This window comes from Nyctereutes procyonoides, unplaced genomic scaffold (assembly GCF_905146905.1).
Source record: "Nyctereutes procyonoides isolate TBG_1078 unplaced genomic scaffold, NYPRO_anot_genome, whole genome shotgun sequence".
Lineage (NCBI taxonomy): Eukaryota > Metazoa > Chordata > Mammalia > Carnivora > Canidae > Nyctereutes > Nyctereutes procyonoides.
The window spans coordinates 4,649,714-4,673,263 of record NW_026575025.1 but is presented as its reverse complement, the minus strand read 5'-3'; the positions used below and the strand labels follow the sequence as shown (position 1 = coordinate 4,673,263).

Below are 23,550 nucleotides of genomic sequence, written 5' to 3'. Positions count from 1 at the left end.
GTAGGAGCAGACGTTGTGGTAGTTTTTGGCGGAGACGTTGGACTGCTTGCTGGTAGAGATGTGAGGCTGGTTGTTGGCACAGTGCTTGCACTGGTTGTTGGCACAGAGGCTGAGCTGGTTTCTGGTGCAGATGTTGGACTGGTGGCTGGCACAGACGTTGAGCTAGTTGTTGGCCTAGATGTTGTGCTCGTTGGCACAGTGGTTTTTGGCACAGAGATTGGGCTGGTTGTTGGCACAGTGGTTTTGGTGGTTTCTGGCACAGAGATTGGGCTGGTTGTAGGCACAGAGGTTGAGCTGGTTATTGGCACAGAAATTGAGCTGCTTCTTGGCTCAGAGGTCGTGCTGATTGTGGACACAGATGTGGGGCTGGTTGTAGGCACAGAGGTTGACCTAGTTGTTGGCACAGGTATTGGGCGGGTTGTTGACATAGGGGTTGAGCTGGTTTCTGGCACAGATGTTGGGCTGGATGGAGGCACAGAAGTTGAGCTCGTTGTTGGCACAGAGGTTGAGCCAGTTGTTGTCACAGAAGTTGAGCTGGTTGTTGGAACTGTTGTTGGGCCTGTTGTTGACACAGAAGTTGAGCTCGTTGTTGGCACAGTTGTTGGGCTGGATGGAGGCACAGAAGTTGAGCTCGTTGTTGGCACAGAGGTTGGGCCAGTTGTTGACACAGAAGTTGAGCTGCTTGATGGAAATGTTGTTGGGCCTGTTGTTGGCACAGAGGTTGAGCTGGTTTCCAGCATAGATGTTGGGCTGGATGGAGGCACAGAAGTTGAGCTCGTTGTTGACACAGTTGTTGGGCCAGTTGTTGGCACAGAAGTTGAGCTACTTGATGGAACTGTTGTTGGGCCTGTTGTTGGCACAGAAGTTAAGCTCGTTGTTGGCACAGATGTTGGGCTGGATGGAGGCACAGAAGTTGAGCTCGTTGTTGGCACAGTTGTTGGGCCTGTTGTTGGCCCAGAGGTTGAGCTGGTTGTTGGAACTGTTGTTGGGCTTGTTGTTGGCACAGAGGTTGACCTGGTTGTTGGAACATGTTGTTGGGCCTGTTGTTGGCACAGAGGTTGAGCTGGTTTCTTGCACAGATGTTGCGCTGGATGGAGACACAGAAGTTGAGCTCGTTGGCACAGAGGTTGGTCCAGTTGTTGGCACAGAAGTTGAGCTGGTTGTTGGAACTGTTGTTGGGCCTGTTGTTGACACAGAAGTTGAGCTCGTTGTAGGCACAGTTGTTGGTCCAGTGGTCGGCCCAGGGGTTGAGCTGGTTTCCGGCATAGATGTTGGGCTGGATGGAGGCACAGAAGTTGAGCTCGTTGTTGGCACAGAGGTTGGGCCTGTGGTTGGCACAGAGGTTGAGCTGGTTGTTGGAACTGTTGTTGGGCCTGATGTTGGCACAGAGGTTGAGCTGGTTGTTGGAACTGTTGTTGGGCCTGATGTTGGCACAGAGGTTGAGCTGGTTGTTGGAACTGTTGTTGGACCTGTTGTTGGCCCAGAGGTTGAGCTGGTTTCTGAAACAGATGTTGGGCTGGATGGAGGCACAGAAGTTGAGCTCGTTGTTGGGCCAGTTGTTGGGCCTGTTGTTGGACCAGAGGTTGAGCTGGTTGTTGGAACTGTTGTTGGGCCTGTTGTTGGCCCAGAGGTTGAGCTGGTTGTTGGAACTGTTGTTGGGCTTGTTGTTGGCACAGAGGTTGAGCTGGTTTCTTGCACAGATGTTGGGCTGGATGGAGGCACAGAAGTTGAGCTCGTTGTTGGCACAGAGGTTGAGCCAGTTGTTGGCACAGAAGTTGAGCTGGTTGTTGGAACTGTTGTTGGGCCTGTTGTTGACACAGAAGTTGAGCTCGTTGTTGGCACAGTTGTTGGGCTGGATGGAGGCACAGAAGTTGAGCTCGTTGTTGGCACAGAGGTTGGGCCAGTTGTTGACACAGAAGTTGAGCTGCTTGATGGAAATGTTGTTGGGCCTGTTGTTGACACAGAGGTTGAGCTGGTTGTTGGAACTGTTGTTGGGCCTGTTGTTGGCACAGAGGTTGAGCTGGTTGTTGGAACTGTTGTTGGACCTGTTGTTGGCCCAGAGGTTGAGCTGGTTGTTGGAACTGTTGTTGGGCCTGTTGTTGACACAGAAGTTGAGCTCGTTGTTGGCACAGTTGTTGGTCCAGTGGTTGGCCCAGGGGTTGAGCTGGTTTCCGGCATAGATGTTGGGCTGGATGGAGGCACAGAAGTTGAGCTCGTTGTTGGCACAGAGGTTGGGCCTGTGGTTGGCACAGAGGTTGAGCTGGTTGTTGGAACTGTTGTTGGGCCTGTTGTTGGCCCAGAGGTTGAGCTGGTTGTTGGCACAGTTGTTGGTCCAGTGGTTGGCCCAGAGGTTGAGCTTGTTGTTGGCACAGATGTTGGGCCAGTTGTTGGCACAGAGGTTGAGCTGGTTGTTGGAACTGTTGTTGGGCCTGTTGTTGGCACAGAGGTTGAGCTGGTTGTTGGAACTGTTGTTGGACCTGTTGTTGGCCCAGAGGTTGAGCTGGTTTCTGAAACAGATGTTGGGCTGGATGGAGGCACAGAAGTTGAGCTCGTTGTTGGCACAGAGGTTGAGCTGGTTGTTGGAACTGTTGTTGGGCCTGTTGTTGGCCCAGAGGTTGAGCTGGTTGTTGGCACAGTTGTTGGTCCAGTGGTTGGCCCAGAGGTTGAGCTTGTTGTTGGCACAGATGTTGGGCCAGTTGTTGGCACAGAGGTTGAGCTGGTTGTTGGAACTGTTGTTGGGCCTGTTGTTGGCACAGAGGTTGAGCTGGTTGTTGGAACTGTTGTTGGACCTGTTGTTGGCCCAGAGGTTGAGCTGGTTTCTGAAACAGATGTTGGGCTGGATGGAGGCACAGAAGTTGAGCTCGTTGTTGGCACAGAGGTTGGGCCTGTGGTTGGCACAGAGGTTGAGCTGGTTGTTGGAACTGTTGTTGGGCCTGATGTTGGCACAGAGGTTGAGCTGGTTGTTGGAACTGTTGTTGGTTCTGATGTTGGCACAGAGGTTGAGCTGGTTGTTGGAACTGTTGTTGGACCTGTCGTTGGCCCAGAGGTTGACCTGGTTGTTGGAACTGTTGTTGGGCCTGTTGTAGGCACAGAGGTTGAGCTGGTTGTTGGAACTGTTGTTGGGCTTGTTGTTGGCACAGAGGTTGAGCTGGTTTCTTGCACAGATGTTGGGCTGGATGGAGGCACAGAAGTTGAGCTCATTGTTGGCACAGAGGTTGGTCCAATTGTTAGCACAGAAGTTGAGCTGGTTGTTGGAACTGTTGTTGGGCCTGTTGTTGACACAGAAGTTGAGCTCGTTGTTGGCACAGTTGTTGGTCCAGTGGTTGGCCCAGGGGTTGAACTGGTTTCCGGCATAGATGTTGGGCTGGATGGAGGCACAGAAGTTGAGCTCGTTGTTGGCACAGAGGTTGGGCCTGTTGTTGGCACAGAGGTTGAGCTGGTTGTTGGAACTGTTGTTGTACCTGTTGTTGGCCCAGAGGTTGAGCTGGTTTCTTGCACAGATGTTGGGCTGGATGGAGGCACAGAAGTTGAGCTCGTTGTTGGGCCAGTTGTTGGGCCTGTTGTTGGCACAGAGGTTGAGATGGTTGTTGGAACTGTTGTTGGGCTTGTTGTTGGCCCAGAAGTTGAGCTGGTTGTTGGAACTGTTGTTGGGCCTGTTGTTGGCCCAGAGGTTGAGCTGGTTGTTGGCACAGTTGTTGGTCCAGTGGTTGGCCCAGAGGTTGAGCTTGTTGTTGGCACAGATGTTGGGCCAGTTGTTGGCACAGAGGTTGAGCTGGTTGTTGGAACTGTTGTTGGGCCTGTTGTTGGCACAGAGGTTGAGCTGGTTGTTGGCACAGTTGTTGGTCCAGTGGTTGGCCCAGAGGTTGAGCTTGTTGTTGGCACAGATGTTGGGCCAGTTGTTGGCACAGAGGTTGAGCTGGTTGTTGGAACTGTTGTTGGGCCTGTTGTTGGCCCAGAGGTTGAGCTCGTTGTTCGCACAGATGTTGGTCCTGTGGTTGGCCCAGGGGTTGAGCTGGTTTCCAGCATAGATGTTGGTCTGGATGGAGGCACAGAAGTTGAGCTCGTTGTTGGCACAGAGGTTGGGCCTGTGGTTGGCACAGAGGTTGAGCTGGTTGTTGGAACTGTTGTTGGGCCTGTTGTTGGCCCAGAGGTTGAGCTGGTTGTTGGCACAGTTGTTGGTCCAGTGGTTGGCCCAGAGGTTGAGCTTGTTGTTGGCACAGATGTTGGGCCAGTTGTTGGCACAGAGGTTGAGCTGGTTGTTGGAACTGTTGTTGGGCTTGTTGTTGGCACAGAGGTTGAGCTGGTTTCTTGCACAGATGTTGCGCTGGATGGAGGCACAGAAGTTGAGCTCATTGTTGGCACAGAGGTTGGTCCAGTTGTTGGCACAGAAGTTGAGCTGGTTGTTGGAACTGTTGTTGGGCCTGTTGTTGACACAGAAGTTGAGCTCGTTGTTGGCACAGTTGTTGGTCCAGTGGTTGGCCCTGGGGTTGAGCTGGTTTCCGGCATAGATGTTGGGCTGGATGGAGGCACAGAAGTTGAGCTCGTTGTTGGCACAGAGGTTGGGCCTGTGGTTGGCACAGAGGTTGAGCTGGTTGTTGGCACAGTTGTTGGTCCAGTGGTTGGCCCAGAGGTTGAGCTTGTTGTTGGCACAGTTGTTGGTCCAGTGGTTGGCCCAGAGGTTGAGCTCGTTGTTGGCACAGATGTTGGGCCTGTGGTTGGCACAGAGGTTGAGCTGGTTGTTGGAACTGTTGTTGGGCCTGTTGTTGGCACAGAGGTTGAGCTGGTTGTTGGAACTGTTGTTGGGCTTGTTGTTGGCACAGAGGTTGAGCTGGTTTCTTGCACAGATGTTGGGCTGGATGCAGGCACAGAAGTTGAGCTCATTGTTGGCACAGAGGTTGGTCCAGTTGTAGGCACAGAGGTTGAGCTGGTTGTTGGAACTGTTGTTGGGCTTGTTGTTGGCACAGAGGTTGAGCTGGTTTCTTGCACAGATGTTGCGCTGGATGGAGGCACAGAAGTTGAGCTCATTGTTGGCACAGAGGTTGGTCCAGTTGTTGGCACAGAAGTTGAGCTGGTTGTTGGAACTGTTGTTGGGCCTGTTGTTGACACAGAAGTTGAGCTCGTTGTTGGCACAGTTGTTGGTCCAGTGGTTGGCCCTGGGGTTGAGCTGGTTTCCGGCATAGATGTTGGGCTGGATGGAGGCACAGAAGTTGAGCTCGTTGTTGGCACAGAGGTTGGGCCTGTGGTTGGCACAGAGGTTGAGCTGGTTGTTGGCACAGTTGTTGGTCCAGTGGTTGGCCCAGAGGTTGAGCTTGTTGTTGGCACAGATGTTGGGCCAGTTGTTGGCACAGAGGTTGAGCTGGTTGTTGGAACTGTTGTTGGGCTTGTTGTTGGCACAGAGGTTGAGCTGGTTTCTTGCACAGATGTTGCGCTGGATGGAGGCACAGAAGTTGAGCTCATTGTTGGCACAGAGGTTGGTCCAGTTGTTGGCACAGAAGTTGAGCTGGTTGTTGGAACTGTTGTTGGGCCTGTTGTTGACACAGAAGTTGAGCTCGTTGTTGGCACAGTTGTTGGTCCAGTGGTTGGCCCTGGGGTTGAGCTGGTTTCCGGCATAGATGTTGGGCTGGATGGAGGCACAGAAGTTGAGCTCGTTGTTGGCACAGAGGTTGGGCCTGTGGTTGGCACAGAGGTTGAGCTGGTTGTTGGCACAGTTGTTGGTCCAGTGGTTGGCCCAGAGGTTGAGCTTGTTGTTGGCACAGTTGTTGGTCCAGTGGTTGGCCCAGAGGTTGAGCTCGTTGTTGGCACAGATGTTGGGCCTGTGGTTGGCACAGAGGTTGAGCTGGTTGTTGGAACTGTTGTTGGGCCTGTTGTTGGCACAGAGGTTGAGCTGGTTGTTGGAACTGTTGTTGGGCTTGTTGTTGGCACAGAGGTTGAGCTGGTTTCTTGCACAGATGTTGGGCTGGATGCAGGCACAGAAGTTGAGCTCATTGTTGGCACAGAGGTTGGTCCAGTTGTAGGCACAGAGGTTGAGCTGGTTGTTGGAACTGTTGTTGGGCTTGTTGTTGGCACAGAGGTTGAGCTGGTTTCTTGCACAGATGTTGCGCTGGATGGAGGCACAGAAGTTGAGCTCATTGTTGGCACAGAGGTTGGTCCAGTTGTTGGCACAGAAGTTGAGCTGGTTGTTGGAACTGTTGTTGGGCCTGTTGTTGACACAGAAGTTGAGCTCGTTGTTGGCACAGTTGTTGGTCCAGTGGTTGGCCCTGGGGTTGAGCTGGTTTCCGGCATAGATGTTGGGCTGGATGGAGGCACAGAAGTTGAGCTCGTTGTTGGCACAGAGGTTGGGCCTGTGGTTGGCACAGAGGTTGAGCTGGTTGTTGGCACAGTTGTTGGTCCAGTGGTTGGCCCAGAGGTTGAGCTTGTTGTTGGCACAGTTGTTGGTCCAGTGGTTGGCCCAGAGGTTGAGCTTGTTGTTGGCACAGATGTTGGGCCTGTGGTTGGCACAGAGGTTGAGCTGGTTGTTGGAACTGTTGTTGGGCCTGTTGTTGGCACAGAGGTTGAGCTGGTTGTTGGAACTGTTGTTGGGCTTGTTGTTGGCACAGAGGTTGAGCTGGTTTCTTGCACAGATGTTGGGCTGGATGCAGGCACAGAAGTTGAGCTCATTGTTGGCACAGAGGTTGGTCCAGTTGTAGGCACAGAAGTTGAGCTGGTTGTTGGAACTGTTGTTGGGCTTGTTGTTGGCACAGAGGTTGAGCTGGTTTCTTGCACAGATGTTGCGCTGGATGGAGGCACAGAAGTTGAGCTCATTGTTGGCACAGAGGTTGGTCCAGTTGTTGGCACAGAAGTTGAGCTGGTTGTTGGAACTGTTGTTGGGCCTGTTGTTGACACAGAAGTTGAGCTCGTTGTTGGCACAGTTGTTGGTCCAGTGGTTGGCCCAGGGGTTGAGCTGGTTTCCGGCATAGATGTTGGGCTGGATGGAGGCACAGAAGTTGAGCTCGTTGTTGGCACAGAGGTTGGGCCTGTGGTTGGCACAGAGGTTGAGCTGGTTGTTGGAACTGTTGTTGGGCCTGTTGTTGACACAGAAGTTGAGCTCGTTGTTGGCACAGTTGTTGGTCCAGGGGTTGAGCTGGTTTCCGGCATAGATGTTGGGCTGGATGGAGGCACAGAAGTTGAGCTCGTTGTTGGCACAGAGGTTGGGCCTGTGGTTGGCACAGAGGTTGAGCTGGTTGTTGGAACTGTTGTTGGGCTTGTTGTTGGCACAGGGGTTGAGCTGGTTTCTTGCACAGATGTTGCGCTGGATGGAGGCACAGAAGTTGAGCTCATTGTTGGCACAGAGGTTGGTCCAGTTGTTGGCACAGAAGTTGAGCTGGTTGTTGGAACTGTTGTTGGGCCTGTTGTTGACACAGAAGTTGAGCTCGTTGTTGGCACAGTTGTTGGTCCAGTGGTTGGCCCAGGGGTTGAGCTGGTTTCCGGCATAGATGTTGGGCTGGATGGAGGCACAGAAGTTGAGCTCGTTGTTGGCACAGAGGTTGGGCCTGTGGTTGGCACAGAGGTTGAGCTGGTTGTTGGCACAGTTGTTGGTCCAGTGGTTGGCCCAGAGGTTGAGCTTGTTGTTGGCACAGATGTTGGGCCAGTTGTTGGCACAGAGGTTGAGCTGGTTTCTGGAACTGTTGTTGGGCCTGTTGTTGGCACAGAAGTAGATCTGATTCTTGGCACAGAGGTTGAGCTGGTTGTTGGCACAGTTGCTGGGCCTGTTGTAGGCACAGAGGTTGAGCTGCTTTCTGGCACAGATGTTCGGCCTGTTGTTGGCACAGTGGTTTTGGTGGTTTCTGGCACAGAGGTTGGGCCTGTGGTTGGCATAGAGGTTGAGGTTGTTGTTGACATACTTTTTGGGCTGGCTGTTGGCACAGATGTTGAGTGGGATGTCACCAGGTGAGTGGTGGTCTCTTTTAGACTACTGGTGCTCACACTTGGGGTGTGAGACACTGTGACAGTTTTGGTGGGAGGACACCCCTCTGGGGTCTCACAGCACAGCACACGGACCTCATAGTTGAGACACATCCCGACATTGCCCTTCTGGTCCTGGTTCCGGCACACCAGGCCCTTGGTGAGGTTGCACTGCACCACCTGGCCCAGCTTGTCGATGCTGACCTCAGGGTGGCTCTCAGCCCGGCACTCCAGCTGTGTGATGTATTCTGGCCGGCGGCAGATTTTCTCTCCCTTTCTCATGATGTTGCTGAAGCTTTCCACGTCTCCTCCGTGGGGCCCCGGGGATGGGAAGTCCACGTCAAACCACTTGGTCCACATGCATCGTGGCTGGCAGTTGATAGTTATGGGTACAGAGACCAAATGTGTGCTGAGCACATTGCTGGTTGAAGAGTGCACTTGCGTTGAGCTGACCCCACTGTGTTGTGTGGGAGACAAAGGAATTCCAGTAGTTGAGGTAAGCTGCATTTGAGTCTGGGTTGTCCTTGGGGTGGTGTGTGTGTTCTCAGCTGTCACAGGAGATGTTGTGCTTGTGCACACATCCACCAACTCACAGCACTGGATCCGGATTTCATAGTTATAGCAGATTGGAGGAAACTGATTCTTATTCAGGCACATCAGCCCCACACTCTTGTCACAAATCACATCCTGCCCCAGCTCATCCAGTGGGATGTTTGGGAAGAATGCTGCCCTGCATTCCACATTGCTGGGTTTTTCACAGAATTTATATCCTGTGGCTCTCAAATTAGGAAAAGTGTCAAAATCCCCACCGTTTATACCAGGCTCAGGATAGCTACCGTCAAACCAGTGGGTCCAGCTGCACAAGTTTTGTAAACAAGGCTCAGGGGTTGTTGAAGCTGGCGTTGACCTCAGAGTGAAGGTAGTGTTTTTCACAGTTGTAGGAGAACCTAGAGTGGTTGTAGTTGCACCTTGGGTAGGTGTAGGAGTACCTGTTGTGGTGGTGGTGGTACCTGGGGCATGTGTAGGAGTACCTGGGGTGGTCACAGTGGTCACTGGGACAGATAAAGGAGTACTCAGGGCAAGGGTAAAAGTACTTGGGATAATTGTAGAGGTAACCGGGAGGGGTATAGGAGTACTAGGGGCAAGGGTAGTGGTACCTGGAGTAGGTGTAGTGGTACCTGGAGCAGGTGTTTTGCTAGTTGTAGAGAGAGTGGTTGTGCCAGTTGCGGTGACAGTGGCTGGGGAAGTTTTGTTGTGTGTTGGCACAGGTGTAACCCTGATAACCCCCGATGTGGGCACCGTTTCTGTAATCCTGGAAGGTGTAGGAGTAGAAGCTGGTGGTGGAGGTGGAGTGCTGGAGGTGGAGCAGGTCCCAGGGAAGCAGCACAGAATCCTGATCTGGTAGTTATAGCAGAGCCCGGATGTCTGGTTGCGGTTGTAACACACTAGCCCCACGGTCGGGCTACACTCCACATGCTGCCCCAGGACTTGGAGTGGCACCTCTGGGGCACCCTCAGCTTGGCACTCCACCTCCTTTGGCACTGAGCAAACGTGGTACCCGTGGGCACGGAGGTTCTCCAGCGTGTCGAAGTCACCACTGTCAATGCCCCGTCCGGGATGGCTGACATCCAGCCACGGTGACCACAGGCACTCCTCTCCACAGGTCACGTGGGGCTGGACAGAGGTTTTGTGAGACATTGGACTAGAGGCTGTGACCAGAGTGGAGGACAGGGCACTGCTTGGAGTATTTGTGTGCACTGTGCTCTTGGTAGATCTGTGGCATGTGCGGGGCGGATGTATTGAGCTCACACCTGAGGACAGAAGAGAAGGAGGAAAGGCTAAGTCTCTTGGGGTCCCTGTCATCCCTGTCCCCTTGTCCACCAGCTGCTTTGCAGGTTTCACCAGGTCAATCTGTGTGACTGTCTCCACCTGTGCAGAAAATCCTGGCACAGGGCAGGTGTGGAGCTCATGGTAGTTGAATAGAGGTGAATTGAGCTCATTTAGGGGGAACCTGGCTCCCCAGGCATGCCCTGAGCAGAATTTGCACTCTTGGGGGATGCTCTGATAAGGCTCTAAGATGCCCCCCAGAGAAGGGAGGCCAGCCGAGGTGCCTTCACTCAAGCCTCTGCCCTGTGCTGAGAGCCCTGGCTCTGATGGTACAACTGAGGACACCCATCCTTCCAGGGAGACTGAACAAGCTGGCCCTTCCCAGCTGCAGGGACAGCAGGCTGCCCGTCCTGGGCCCCTCCTGGACTCTCGGGGAGAGGACAGCCCTGCACGGTGCCCGGTGTGTCTGCCTTACCGAGGGAAGGCGTGGAGAAGGAGAAGGTGGTGGGTGGTGCGGGGGTCGTGGAGCTGCAGGTGTACACCCTCCTCGCGATGGTGCCGTTCACGGAGCAGCGGGCAGAGATGCACCCGCCCGTGCCGTCAGTGGTGTGATAGATGACATCCCCCGGATGGAAGTGCCACCCGTTGTAGGTGCAGACACAGGCTGTGGGGGGAGGGTTGGGCACATGAGGGGCTGGGGGGAAGGTGGGGACCCTAAGACCCCAGACCCCAGCAAGGCCATCCACTGCTCACCCTCAGCATCGTAGACACACTGCACGCCGCTCTCAGTGCAAACACTGGTGGCAGGAGGAAAGAGGTGAGTCCGAAGGTGCAAGGCACCCTTGCTGTGCCAGAGCCGCCCCCAGCCCAAATGGTGGACGTGGGGCCCGAGGTCACACCCTCTCAGGGAGCCCCTGACAATCAGTGAGTGACGGAGGCAGGCGTCTAGCACACAATGCACCCTGGAGACATTCTGACAGATATCTCTGCTCCAGGGCAGCTGCCTGGGGGGTCCTCGGGGTGGCATCATGACTCAGCTTCACTGCAACCCCTGCCCACCCCCACCCTGCAACAGGGAGGTGCCTGCTAGACCCCAGGACCCCCAGGCTGTGGCAACCCATCCCTCCCTGTCCTGAGGGCCGAGGCCCTGGGGAAAGGTGGCCAGGGGGGCCTTTCCCCAAGAGCAGGAGCCAGTCGAACCCCCTCCCTCTCCCGGCTCCTCACCCCTCTGCCCCAGGACTCACCAGGACTGGCAGTTCTCCTCAGAAGGCACAACCGAGCCTGGCCAATAGGACTTGCCCTGGACACGGCAGGGCAGCGGCGGGGGTGGGGTTGGGCATGTGGCCACACACTGCATCTGGTCCTCATCGAAGATGGGGGCCTCCGGCGGGCACTTGGGGTAGCAGCCTGTAGCCCAGTGAGGCCTGAGTCCCAGCCAGCTTGCCTCACTGATCGCCTCAGCCCCATGGCCTCGGCTCAGACCCAGCCCTAGTTCTCACCCGCAGCACGGTGGCCGCATGGGACAGCACCCACAAAGGCACCTCAGGGTGCGGGAAGAGTCCAGCCCAGCCAAGGGTCCCAGGACCCCCAGCACCGCCCCTCTGGCCACCAAGGCAGCAGCTTACCTTCCAGGCCATGCAGGTCGTGCAGACACCGGCCGCTGGGGTTCCGGCAGGTCCTCATGCAGGGCGCCCCGCACGGCTGGTAGTGCCACTCACACTGACCCTCAGGGTTGTAGTAGTCGCAGAACAAGGCTGCAGGCAGGTGGGGGGCTCAGTGGCCCAGCACCACCTGGAGCGAGCCACCCAGTGGCCCCAGGCAAGACAGCACACGGGCCGGACAAGCTCCCCCTGCACCCCGACCTTCGACCCAGTCCTGCGGGCTGTTCTCCAGCCATTTCGCTCCCCTGTGCCTCCTGGATAGGACCTCAGAGGGCATAGGCCACGAATGCCCGTGGTACATGCAGCGTGGGCGCCTGGTCCCTGGGGAGGCCACCCATTGGGGTGGGGGACAACGGCCAGAGCAGCTCCCCAGGCACGTTCCCCCCAGCCAGGTTCCAGTTGGGTGGGGATGGGGCTCTGCTTACCCCTCTCAGTTCCAGAACACCCTTCCCTCTCCCCACCGACGACACCTATCCATTTCATTTTCTTCTCCACCATCCTCTCCCCTCCCATGGGTGACCAGCCTTATCACACACGGCCGTCACTCCCCGTGGGCCCGCTCCACCCTGACGCGTCGTGTATACTCACGGCAGATGTCCGGGGTCCTCCAGGACACGCACACGCCCACGTCGTGGCAGGCCTGGGCGTAGGCGGCCACAGCCGTGCAGAAACATTCACAGTCGCCCCCTGAGTCACAGGCACACGCATCGCCCACACAGGCCTCGTAGTACTTGGCGGGCTCCACCTGGGGGGCGAGGGGAAGAGGCTTGGGATTCGGGGCCTGGGGCACCCGGGGGTCAGGCCTGCAGTGTGCCCCGACCTGGGCCGGTTTCCCCCAGAGCTCAGGGGGAGCCGAGGGCCGACCACAGGCTGGCCAAGAGGGTAGGAGGCCATGCCGGTGCCCGACCTCTGTCCCCTCCCCCTGGGTGCCCTGGGGAACAGCTGCATACGTGGGCATGGCAGGCGGCGAACGTGGCGCTGTTGATGATGCTGCACTGCTTCTGAGACCAGGACTTGCGGTAGGGGTTGGCAGTGCAGGGGTCCCTGGGGGCTGGGGCATCAGGGCAGGACGGAGAGAACTTCCAGCTGTTGCCAAACTCCAGGGCGCTGCCCACCACGGACTGGCTCCGCGTGGTGAAGTCATTGACAGCATTGTCATCAAAGTTCCCACACAGCCCACAGACCCGGCCCTGCAGACGGAGGCACAGGAGACAGAGTGCTGGGGCTGTGCGGGAGGGGCTGGAGCTCTCCCCTGCCTCCTGTGACCCCATTTGCTGTCCCTGGCCCTCACGTCCCCAAGAGGAGGGGGGCCCAAGCGTGCAGGGGGGCTCTCTGCCTTCACCGTGTGTGGCCGCCCACAGCACACAGGGTCACAGTGGCATCCCTCCTGGGGGACGAGGGCACAGGCGAGATGGCACACCAGGCTGCTTGGTGTCCCCTGAAGACCAGCTCCAGTCCTGACCCTGAGCATGGCCTCATGTGGACCCAGGACCACTGCAGGTGGGGATCCAGCTCCCACAAGGATGTCCTGGGTTGGGGTGGGCTGACAGCACAGGGCCTGTGACCCCAGGGACATTCGGGCACAGACATTGAAGACAGTCTGTGCAGGCAGCGGTTGGGGGGACACCTGGGGCCCAGAGGCTCTGGAGGGAGTGGGCACTGGGACAGTCTGGTGGGACTTCCGGCATCCAGAACCATTAGAAGGAGCCGCGAGTTTTGCCGGTGTCCCAACAGCCCCATGACACGGTGAAGGGCCTCCTCCCAGCCACCCCTCGAGGCTCGCCAGCTGACTCCCCGCTCTGCGTCTGCCCAGCCACCCCACACCCATCCCAGCTGGCCCCTGGTCTAGGGCGAGGGAGGGCCATCCCGGGGTGGGGGTGGGGGCCTACCTTGAACTCAGGGCTGAGTTTGAGGAAGATACTGGTCTTCCTGTCCCACAGCAACACCAGGCCAACCTCAGTGTCCACCACCAGGTAGATGCCCATCTGACGGATGGAGTAGGGAGCCGCCTGCCCTGCACCCTTCTCGATCACCTCCACACCGCCACCACTCAGCCTCAGCTCGTAGCTCTGTGCGGGAAGGGGTCACTCGGACATGTCCCCGCTCCCTTCCCCACATTCCCAGGGGTGCTCCAAGGGGTGCCCCATCCCCGCCCAGCAGCCCCACTCACCCCCAGGAACAGCTTGATGGCCTTGGAGCAGGTGACGCCCGTGGTTCCGCAGGGGACGTTCTCAGTGACCACACGGAAGGTGGCATTGGCAGTGCTGTTCCCGCCGCAGTGGTCCTGGGGAGAGGGGGAGGCTGTGCCGGCAGCGAGGAGGCTGGGGGGCACCCAAAGCAGCACTGCAGGACCACGGGACAGCTGGGGAGCCCCAGGGACCACGTACCTGAACGAGCGTGTACGCGCAGTCCCCACTGAAGCTGTAGCGCCTCCCGTCAAAGGTGAGGTAGTGGCCGTCCCCGTACACCGCGCAGGTGGCCAGGCAGGGCTCGTCCGTACACTTCCACATCCTGCTCTTACAGGTGCTAGGGGCAGGGACAGGGCCAGTCAGGCCCAGGCTGGGTGGGGGGAGTTGGGGTCGGGGACGAGCCCCTGCAGGGGCCTGACTGGGGCAGGATCTTCAGGCAGGCCTCGGGGGCTGGGGCTTCACCACCCGGTGCAGGGAGGGCCCCCCTGCCTACCAGGTGTTGCAGCCCACCCAGATGGTCTGGCCGGGCAGGTAGCTGGCCTCGTTGTGCACGCAGGGACAGTCTGTCACAGCGACGCAGCCACCTTTACCGTCGGACACCAGCCCATCGGGACACACGCAGCCAGGTTCGCACTGGGAGCTGTACTGTGGGGCACAGGGGACACAGCTTAGCAGGCTGGGGATCAACAGCAGAGCCCCCCGCCTCCCACAGCCTGCAGTGAGTCTGGAGAGCACTTGGTCAGCCGTCTTCCGGGGACCAGCCTGAGACAGCCACTCGGCAGGTGCCCGTGAAGGGTCCTTGGGGTGTGGGGGACTCACACAGTCCATGTCCAGGGTGAAGCAGCTCTTCTGACAGCTGGCCCCAGTGGCCCCCCGCGTGGCATTGCGACAGTCGAGGTAGACCATGGGTGGGGTGCAGACTGGGGAGGAAGAGGCCATTCAGGGGTCCCCAAACACCACCCACCAGGCTGGCCCTGAGACACACAGCTGCACACGGTGTGTTTCCCAGCAGCCGAGTCTATGCCTCCCTGGGGCACGGCCAGCGGGGTGTGTGCTTGTGCACAGTGCTCACACGCTCACCACCTCCTCACTGAGCCCAGAGGGCACAGACCGCAGACAGAGAAACCTATGCACACCCACCAGCCACACTGACGGGGTGGGGGGTGGGGGTCACCCAGAAGCTTGGAGATAATGAGAGCCCGTCCCTCTCTGCGGGCTCACCTGGGGTGGGAACTTGGCCTCCGATGCAGGTCAGCATGCCTTGCGTGCAGGTGCTGGGAGGAGAGGGTGGTCAGAGGGTTCGCCCACCCCAACTGCCCTGCCCACCAGGCCCAAACGACAGGGGCTCTTACCAGATGGCCCCACGCTCGTGGAGCGACTCCCCGTTGGGGACCATGGAGCCTCCGTGGTAGCAGGGACAGCTGGTAGGCGGCACACACTTGCCCGTGTCGTCCATGAAGGTGCCAGTGGGGCAGGTGCAGCCATCCACAGGGACAAAGTTGATGCCACAGGTGATGTCCTCGTGACTCCGGGACCGGCAGGTGGGCTGGCAGGTGTCGATGTGGTACTGGTAGGTCAGCGACTTAGGGCAGGTGGCCATGGGCTTTGCTGTAGGACGCCAGGCAGGGAGAGGCAGTCAGGATGAAGGGGAGCCGTCACCACACCCCGCCCCTATGCACAGCAGGCCTGCCCCTCGCCGCAGGGTCCCAGGCTGTGCTGGCTGGGTGCTCCGGGCCTCTGAGCCCCACGCGGGGATGAGGCCATGCATCACATGTTCCAGTGCGGGGGGACACTCACTGCACACGCCGTCCCTCCAGCCGCTGAGCAGCACCCCGTTGGCAGCGCAGGCATGCACGTAGGAGGACAAGGCCGCACACAGGCAGTCCTCGCTCTTCTCACAGTTACACGTGTCGAACATACAGTTCTAGGGACAGGGATGCAGGAGCCATTAGGGACCCCCGCACACCCAGGCCCCTCCTCTCCCTGTGTGTCCTTCTTGGGCCCCCCACCTGGGCTGGGAGCTCCGCCCCGAGGATGGACGCAAGAGGCCGGGGACCTGAGGACATGGTGAGCATCCCCCAAGAGCCTGCAGCCCCCCAGGACCCCTCCTCAAGTCTGCGCCAGGGCCCCATGCCCTCAGCAGACCGTCTTGGCACCTGACCCCCCTCCAGGTGAGTGCTGGAAGGACCATGGCCTCTCATCTCTGGACAGGTGCCAGCTCAGAGCCCAGAGCATCTCAGCCACCACTAAGGGGTCCCATTTGGACTCCAGGGTCCACGGGCCATGAGCCCTCAGGGGTTGTCGTCCTGGCTGGAGGCACAGATGAAGGCGAGGCCTCGGGACATCATTGGGTCCTTGCAGAGATGCCCCCGCCTCCCGAGGGCAGCCGCATGGCCAGAGGGCTGAGGCCGGTGGGCGCAGATTACCGAATAGTAGGTGCCAGGGTTCACGGCAGTGTGGCACTGGGCGAAGGGGCCGTGGGAGTCCGTCAGCCGGGAGCACCAGTGCTGAGCATACTTCTCTGTGGACAGAGGAACCAGGGCGGTCGGCGGGCCGGATGGTCAGCCCCCTGTAGGGTCCCGGCTCCTTCCCAAGCACCCTTGCTAGGTCAGCAGGCATGCAGAGGCCGGGCCTCCCCCGCCCCAGAAACACCCTGTTCCTGTTCTTGCAAAGTTACCACGGCCGTAACGGGCAATGCGTTGGCAGGTCTGCCTGTTTACCTCCTGAATCCCTCCTTTGGGGCCAGAGGGGACCTCTGTGGCCCCAGGGGTCACCAGCACCCACATACCGTTCTCCACGCTGAGGGAACAGGGGTCCTCGAAGCTGTTCTTGACGTTGGGGCAGGCGGCCTGGGTCTTCCAGGTGTTGGCGAAGGCAGCGGCCGTGCCCTCCACCACGCCGCTGAGGGCACGGAAGTCGTCGGCCTGGTTCTGGTTGAAGTTCCCGCACAGGCCTGGGGGTGGGAGGGGCGGGAGGGCGGTGTGAGGTCCCGGAGCCCTGCAGCCCAGGTGGGCTCCGGGCTCCCAGGGACGGCGGTGCCTCTTACCACAGGTCAGCCCGCGGAGCTCGGGCCCCAGCCTCACGAACACCTGCATGATGGGCACCAGCTGGATGTCCAGCTGCAGGCCCAGGTTGGTCTGGGCGACGATGAAGAAGGTGGAGGGTCTGAAGAGTGTAACGTTGCCTGTGGACACAGGAGTCAAGGCCTCAGTGGGCTGTGAGGGGCGGGACCCTGGGGGGCCAGGGCGGTGCCCTCACCTGCTGAGATGGGCATCTGGGTGTAGATCTGGTTCACAAACACCTCCCCGCTGGCCTTGACAGTGATGACCTGGGAGAGCAGGGGGCGGGGTCAGGGTGGCTGGGGCTCCACCAGCACCCCGGGGGGCTCCAGAGGCCATGACCCCTGCCCATGGGGACCCCAGGTACCCATGAGGAAGGGCTGACGACCCAAGCACCACCCCAGGCTCAGCTTATCTGTGTCCCTCAGGATCACACACTCTCTCTGGCAAAAACCCAAGTCATTTGATGACATAGGGAAGTTGGAAAAATAAAAAGAAAAAACAAAAATAAATAAACAATAAAATAAAATAGGGAAGTTGCCTTCAATGAAGTCGAGCTACCGGACGTGCCCTGGTCCCTCCTTCCAGGGCTGGTTGGGGCAGGCGTGGACGCCCCGGTGGCCCTCCCCAGGCAGAAACCCGTGGGTGGGAGGGTCCTCAGGCTGCACCCTGGTCACTCGCCGCCCGAGCCAGGATCAAGGGCTTGGGCAGAGGTCACTTGCCATGAGGGGCAGACTCCCCCAACCTGCGTCTGCTCTCACTGTGCCCCTCACCCCCTGGGTCTGCTCTCACTGTGCCCCCCACCCCTCGGGTCTGCTCTCACTGTGCCCCCCACCCCCTCGGGTCTGCTCTCACTGTGCCCCCCACCCCTCGGGTCTGCTCTCACTGTGCCCCCCACCCAGCCCCCCCAGGGCTATGCTCACCGTGTGTCCCCCGCCCAGGCTCAGCGTCAAGCTCCTCAGACAAGTCTCAGTGTCTGTCAGGCCACACTTGCGCAGCTCCGCCAGCACAGTGAAGGTGCTGCTGTTACAGGGCTGCAGACACGGGTCCTCACCCTCTGCCCAGAGGTGCCAGCCCACAGAGTCCTCCCCGCCTCCCCGCCCTCCCCCCAAGATCCTAGGGGGCACATTCCCAGGGTGGCCACAGACGCAGCATCTACATGCAGCCTAGGCAGGGGGTGAGCTGGTCAGACTCGTGGCCAAAAGCCACTCCGTCGGGAGCAAGGACCTTGGGGCCCGTACCTTGACCAACACGTAGCTGCAGTCCCCGTGCACTGTGTACCGCCTCTCGTCAAATGTGGAGAAGTGGGCGCCCCCCAGCACTGAGCAGGTGCCTGGGCACGGCACCTCTTGGCAGCTCCACTGGCCTCTCAAGCAGGTGCTGAGTACAGGTACAGCCCATGTGTGTGCAGCCCCTGGAGCATCCAGCCCCAACCTCCGCACTGGCAGGTGGACAGGGGTCTTGCCGAGGCCCACCCACATCACTGCACAGACCAGGGCCCATCAGGATCTGCATGGAGAGCCACCGGCCTATGCCCAGGGCCCCGAGTGAGAGGCGACAGCCAGCATGGGGCCATGGCCCCCAGAGCAGCCTTCCCAGGACATGTCCAGGGGGTACAGGAGGGCAGGGGCTTGGGGTCCTACCAGTTGGTGCAGTCTGTGGAATAGACGGCCCCCGGAGCGTACGTGGCCCCGTTGTACACACAGGCACACTGGGAGGCAGGAATGCAGCCCGTCTGGCCAATGTCATCGAGCACCATCCCTGCAGAAGCAGGCAGGCCGTACGGCAGGTGCCAGGCTGTGTCCACCACTGAACAGGTGGAGGGGGCCGGCCCTCTGCCCAAGGTCACCCTGACCTTCAGGGGCTCCTCAGACCCAGGGGCCCAGAGCACCTCTGTGTGAGGCTAAGGGGGGCGGGCGAGGCTGGGGGCTTCTCTCACCCTCGGGGCAGAAGCAGCCAGCCATGCAGTGGTCCTCGCAGAGCTGGGAGTGCTCTGGGTTGGAGCAGGTGTCGGCGCAGGGCGAGCCACACTCCCAATACTGCATGTTGAGGGGGCAGGTCTGGGCTGCAGGGCAGAGTGCGAGGCCACGTCATGTCCTGCCCCCACCTCTGGGCCAGGGCGGGGACATGACGGGGCCGGGGCCTGCTGGGGCACTCACGGCAGAGGTCGGGGCCCCTCCAGTCCAGGGGCAGCCCCCCAGCGTGGGCGCACTGGCGGGAGTACTCGGCGAGTGTGTGGCAGATGCAGCTGCTTGGGTTGGCGTGCTCGCAGGCACAGAGGTCGTGCCGGCAGGCCTGCACATAGCTGCTGGCGTCCACCAGGGCGCTGCAGCCCGAGAACAGCCTGCTGCTCAGGATCTCCTCACAGATGCCCTGGGGGCGGAGCCGGGAGTCCATACTGAGTCCAGACCTGGGACCCTCCCCTGGACTCAGCCCCACCCAGTCTTGGCCCCCCCAGGTGCCCCTTCACTACAGGGCTTACAGAGCCAGGTGAGCAGTCCATCATGGGCACAGGGACAGGGTCCTGACACTGCTCTGTGGGGCCGTCCATCTTCTGCAGATTCCCAAACTGGATGGGGGTGAGCTTGACACCTGCGGGAAGCCCGATGTCAGGCTATTAGGTTCCCAGCCCCTCTGCACCAACCCCCAAGACACCTGGGCTGTCCACCACACCCCCACACACACCTTCCACACTTCGGGGCTAGCCAGTGGCCACAAGGGGTGGCAGGCAGAGGCCTGAGGCCTGGTAACTGAGGCATGCAGCCCTTGGAGCCCAGCCTGCCGGGCCAGGGCCACCGGACACTTGCGCAGGTCTGCTCCCCCACGGCTAAAAGCGCCTTATGGGTGAGCTTCATGGGCTTCACAGACCAGGTGAAGGGGATGGGGCTGGGGACTTGGGCTGCTGTGGGTCACATGAAATGCCACGTCTTGGCCACAAAGACCAGAGACCCAGGACACAGTGACAGGTATGATTGGAGGCAGGACTGCCACTCCCCATGAGGATGTGTGGTCATGATGGGAACAGGGGGCCATGCAAAGGCCGTGCGTCAAGGTTGGTGGCCAAGTGTACAGGTGGGTACGTGTGTGCACGGGGATGGTGCAGGTGCCTCTGTGTGCACCTGTGCGCATGTCTACAGCGTCCGTGTGCAGCTCTGTGTGTGTGTGTGTGTGTGTGTGTGTGTGCATAGCGTGTAAGCTGGGGACATCTGACCAGGACGTGGGCCCATAACATCCCAGGAGCCACTGGGCAGCCGTGGCGAGGGGCCTACCATGGGAGAGGAACTCGTTGAACACGGGCTCGCTATTGAAGTCTCCACACAGCCCACAGGTCTGGTTGGCGTACTTGGCGTCCAGCTCCAGCTGCGGTGAGAGCCCATGTCAGACGTCGACCCCACAGAGACATCTCAGGATGCGGAGGACGGAGGAGGTATGGGATGTTCCACCCCTCCCCGCGCTCCCCACTGCCTGTAGGGTCTCATGGTGGGGGTGGGGGATCCTAGTTCTCCCCCAGCCTCTGGGCCCCCTCCTCACTGGCCCACCCACCTTTGCCCAGTGCACTTGGTTCCCTCTCTGGGGAGGCTGTGGGGCTGGCAGTGCCCCCCACCCCAACCCCGGGCCCCGGCCTCACCAGAAGGCTATCGTCCTGGCTCCACATGAAGACCAGGCCCAGCCTGGCCACCACCTTCAGGGCGTTGCTGCTGTGCTCGATGAGGACCCCGGACTGGCTGAAGGGCAGCTGAATTCTGTGGAGAGAGGGTCCAACTGAGGCCCCAAGGGCTCACAGGGATGGGCCATGGAGCTCTGACCCTTGGCTGGAGGCAGGCATGGGGGGGCGCCTACAGGCAGATGGGACAAGACCACTGTGCCCTCAGATGGTGCCAGTGGGTGTGAGAAGGACAGGGGACCCTGTAGCACGGGTATCATGAGGGCCTGGGAAGAGGACCGTTCCAGGGGCTGGGGGCCCAGCACAGAGGCCTGGGGACAGCCTCCCATCCCCCCACGGTCCCCCAGACTCACAGCTGCCCGTTGGCCAGGACGGCATTCTTGGTCAGCTGGATGACCATGCCGTCGAGCTTCATGGTGACTCTGATGACCGTGGTGGCGTTGGACTCGAGGCCGCGGCGCAGCTGGATATTGAAGTCCTCATAGGCGGCCCCACAGTGTGCGGAGAGGACGTAGTTGCACAGGCCCGGGAAGTGGAAGACATCCCCGTCGAAGGTCTTGTAGTGGAAGTTGCCCCACGTGCTGCACACTCGCCCGTTGTGCGCAGGGTTCAGGGCTGCGGGCCGAGGTGGTCCTCAGAGTGCTGCCCTGTGCCCACGCCAGGGACGCTGCCGCCCAAGAGCTGGGCGTCTAGGGAGGACGCTCCGGGGAATGGGGACCCCTCCAGGCTGTGCTACCAGCCCCCTCACCTCACGGACCCTCACTCACCTCGAACCACGGGGGCCATCCGCAACGGGGGGAGGAAGTGGAGCGAGTGGCCTGTGGGAACAGGGGAACAGGGACACGGTGTCACAGCACCTGCCCGCCCAGTGTCGGCTGCAGTTGGGCATCTCCACCGCCCTCGCCAACCCTGCTGGCTGCAGGCCCAGCTCCGGGTCTGGATCAGGTCCACAGGGGCAGCAGCTTCCCCTCCCAGGCACCCCAAGGGGCTGTGAGCCCTCAGGCCCAGGACTCTCCTTGCTCGTGGACCATCCTTGCATCCAGAGTCTCAGAAACACCTGAGGCAACTCCAGGGGCTCAGGACAACACCTGGGGTTCTGGGCACATGCCAGCCTTCCCGAGCCCAGCTGGGGAAATGACTCTCCTGGGCGGCACGCCCAGTGTGGTGGCACAGAAGCACCTGGGGAGGCCACCCCGCCAACCCCCCCAGGCCAAGAGCACGCATATGTGGCCACAACATCAGGAGTCGTGGGCAGATGAGAGGACATGGCTGTGAGTTCAGCGGGCCTCTCGCCTGTCTGCCCATCTGAAGCTGCGATGCAGAGACAAGCAGCCTTCAGGGGGGCTACCATGACTGGGTGACTGACTGAGGTGTCCTCCAGCCCCCCAGACTCTGGCCCCCGGGGAGTGGGGCAGGGCAGCCCTGACAGGTGGGGGTCGACTCACCACCAGGCACCTGGGGCCCGGGAAGGAGGACTTGGGACTTGCCATGTTCCGCAGAGCTGTCCTGGGCCCGGCCTATGGGAAGAAGAGAGGATGCGGGGCCTGAGCCAGGCAGACAGGGCACAGACAGAAGGATGGGCAGATGGAAGGGTCGGGGCAGGTGGGGGTCCTGTCTGTTTAGGGCTGGGGACACTGCCCATGTCAGGGCCACGACCCTCTGTGAGCGCCCCCAGCTTGCCTGGCGGCCCTGTCACAGCATCTCCCATCTTCATTCATACTGAACATCTCCCCACTTGGGACATGGGAGACCCAGCCCGTGGGGGGATCAGACGGTAAAAGCAATGGGTTGGCTGCCACGTGTCAGCCGACCCGTCACCAGGGCTCTGGGGGAGAGTGTGGAGCGGGAGGGGTGGCCTGGCCCACAGCCTGGCCCTGCAGGGACTGTCTACAGTCGTCCCTGACGCAGGTGCCCAGGGGACCCCCTAGCACACGGTGGCTGGAGGCTGAGCACCTCAGGAACAGTGCTCCCTCAGCCCAGCGTCCCCTGGGGCACAGTCCCCCCAACACCTGCCCAGGACCCAGCTGTCCCCTGGGACGCAGAGGCCACGAGGTGCAGACCTGGGTGGGAAGGGACCTCAGAGGGTCTGTGAGCCTCTCCCCTACCTCCTCATGTCATGGACCTCACTATGACACCTTCCCCCAAGCCCAAGATCCCCGGAAGCCCCGCCTTAAGGCCCCAATGGGGAAAAGGAGCTGGTAAACTGGGGGCACGTGGTGAGAGGCTCCCAGGGTCAGGTGGGCAGCTCTGCTGGCCCAGGGGCCCCAGGACCTGCTCGGAGCAGGGGGCAGAGGCAGCGAGGAGCTGGAAAACACACGTGGATGGACGTGTCAGCCGGAGGCCAGCCTGCTGACTGGGAAGGCAGGCCAGGGCTTGGAGACGCCAAGTTCCTGCTTCTCCACATCAAGGGAGCAGCCCAACCTCAGAGGTCCCTGCCCCACCTCGGACCCCTGCAGCCCCGAGAGCTCCTCCCCGGCCCCACGAGCCAGAACCCCCAAGATGTGAGGGCCAGGGGCCACGCAGCCAGGAGCAGCTCCCAGACATGCTGTAGCTCGTCTGGAGGCCAGGGCAGGACTCTGAGCTGCCTCCTGCCATCCCTGGGCCAGAGCCGCCCCAGGATATAGGGAATCCACAGGGAGGCCAGGGCAGGGCCCGGCCAGCCTGGGAAAGCCTCTCAGCAGGAGCCTTACCTGTGCCCCGGGCACAGGCCAGGGTGAGGACCAGGGCCCAGAGTGGGGCCAGCCTCCTCCAGCTGACACCCATCCTGCGGATGGAAGAGAGCGGTCCCCAGGGGCAGCGTCTGAAGAAGGAACTGAATGGGCAGGAGCCTTTTGTAGCCTCAGAGCTGGCTGGCTCAGGCCCCAGTGGGTGGGTGGGGCGGGGCCTACCGTTCCCCCCACCCAGGTAAACAGTGGGCACTCACTCGGGGCTGGCCAGCAGCCCAAAACTGGCAGAGACGGGCATAGCTGCCAGGTGGGCTTGGCTTCCTGAGGGCTTCCTGAGGCCTGGCCTGGAGGGATCCCCATGCCATGCCCCTGGACGGCTTCTGTGTGGCCGGACCCCTGAGATCCTCATACCTCGAAAGCCTGGACTTCCCTGGGCTGTTGGGACTGCCAGGGCCACCCCCTCTCTGGACATGGGCTCAGGGGGCAGCACCCCCAGTGACAGGACCCTGACCTCCATTCAGCTTGGCCTTGGACCCTAGCCAT

General features: G+C 60.1%; 1 protein-coding gene across 1 annotated transcript in view; it reads right to left on the bottom strand.

Annotated features, from left to right (window-relative positions):
• Positions 1–23,104, bottom strand: part of MUC5AC (mucin 5AC, oligomeric mucus/gel-forming) — a 31,311-nt gene extending 8,207 nt beyond the window's left edge. The window contains 39 exon segments of the mRNA XM_055315135.1: positions 1,082–1,169; positions 1,578–1,588; positions 2,718–3,269; positions 4,710–5,356; positions 5,417–6,508; positions 6,617–7,288; positions 7,963–9,034; positions 9,099–9,136; positions 9,241–9,752; positions 10,244–10,432; positions 10,522–10,565; positions 11,013–11,175; positions 11,394–11,522; positions 12,018–12,174; positions 12,380–12,619; positions 13,319–13,498; positions 13,600–13,713; positions 13,817–13,955; positions 14,112–14,263; positions 14,438–14,538; positions 14,840–14,892; positions 14,971–15,226; positions 15,416–15,542; positions 16,045–16,139; positions 16,407–16,571; positions 16,665–16,802; positions 16,877–16,946; positions 17,601–17,711; positions 17,919–18,057; positions 18,321–18,586; positions 18,588–18,617; positions 18,880–19,050; positions 19,160–19,269; positions 19,947–20,037; positions 20,306–20,420; positions 20,695–20,956; positions 21,109–21,159; positions 21,787–21,858; positions 23,032–23,104. Coding sequence (XP_055171110.1) covers positions 1,082–1,169; positions 1,578–1,588; positions 2,718–3,269; positions 4,710–5,356; positions 5,417–6,508; positions 6,617–7,288; positions 7,963–9,034; positions 9,099–9,136; positions 9,241–9,752; positions 10,244–10,432; positions 10,522–10,565; positions 11,013–11,175; positions 11,394–11,522; positions 12,018–12,174; positions 12,380–12,619; positions 13,319–13,498; positions 13,600–13,713; positions 13,817–13,955; positions 14,112–14,263; positions 14,438–14,538; positions 14,840–14,892; positions 14,971–15,226; positions 15,416–15,542; positions 16,045–16,139; positions 16,407–16,571; positions 16,665–16,802; positions 16,877–16,946; positions 17,601–17,711; positions 17,919–18,057; positions 18,321–18,586; positions 18,588–18,617; positions 18,880–19,050; positions 19,160–19,269; positions 19,947–20,037; positions 20,306–20,420; positions 20,695–20,956; positions 21,109–21,159; positions 21,787–21,858; positions 23,032–23,104 — 8,687 coding nt within the window.
• Between the last annotated feature and the right edge of the window lie 446 nt (positions 23,105–23,550).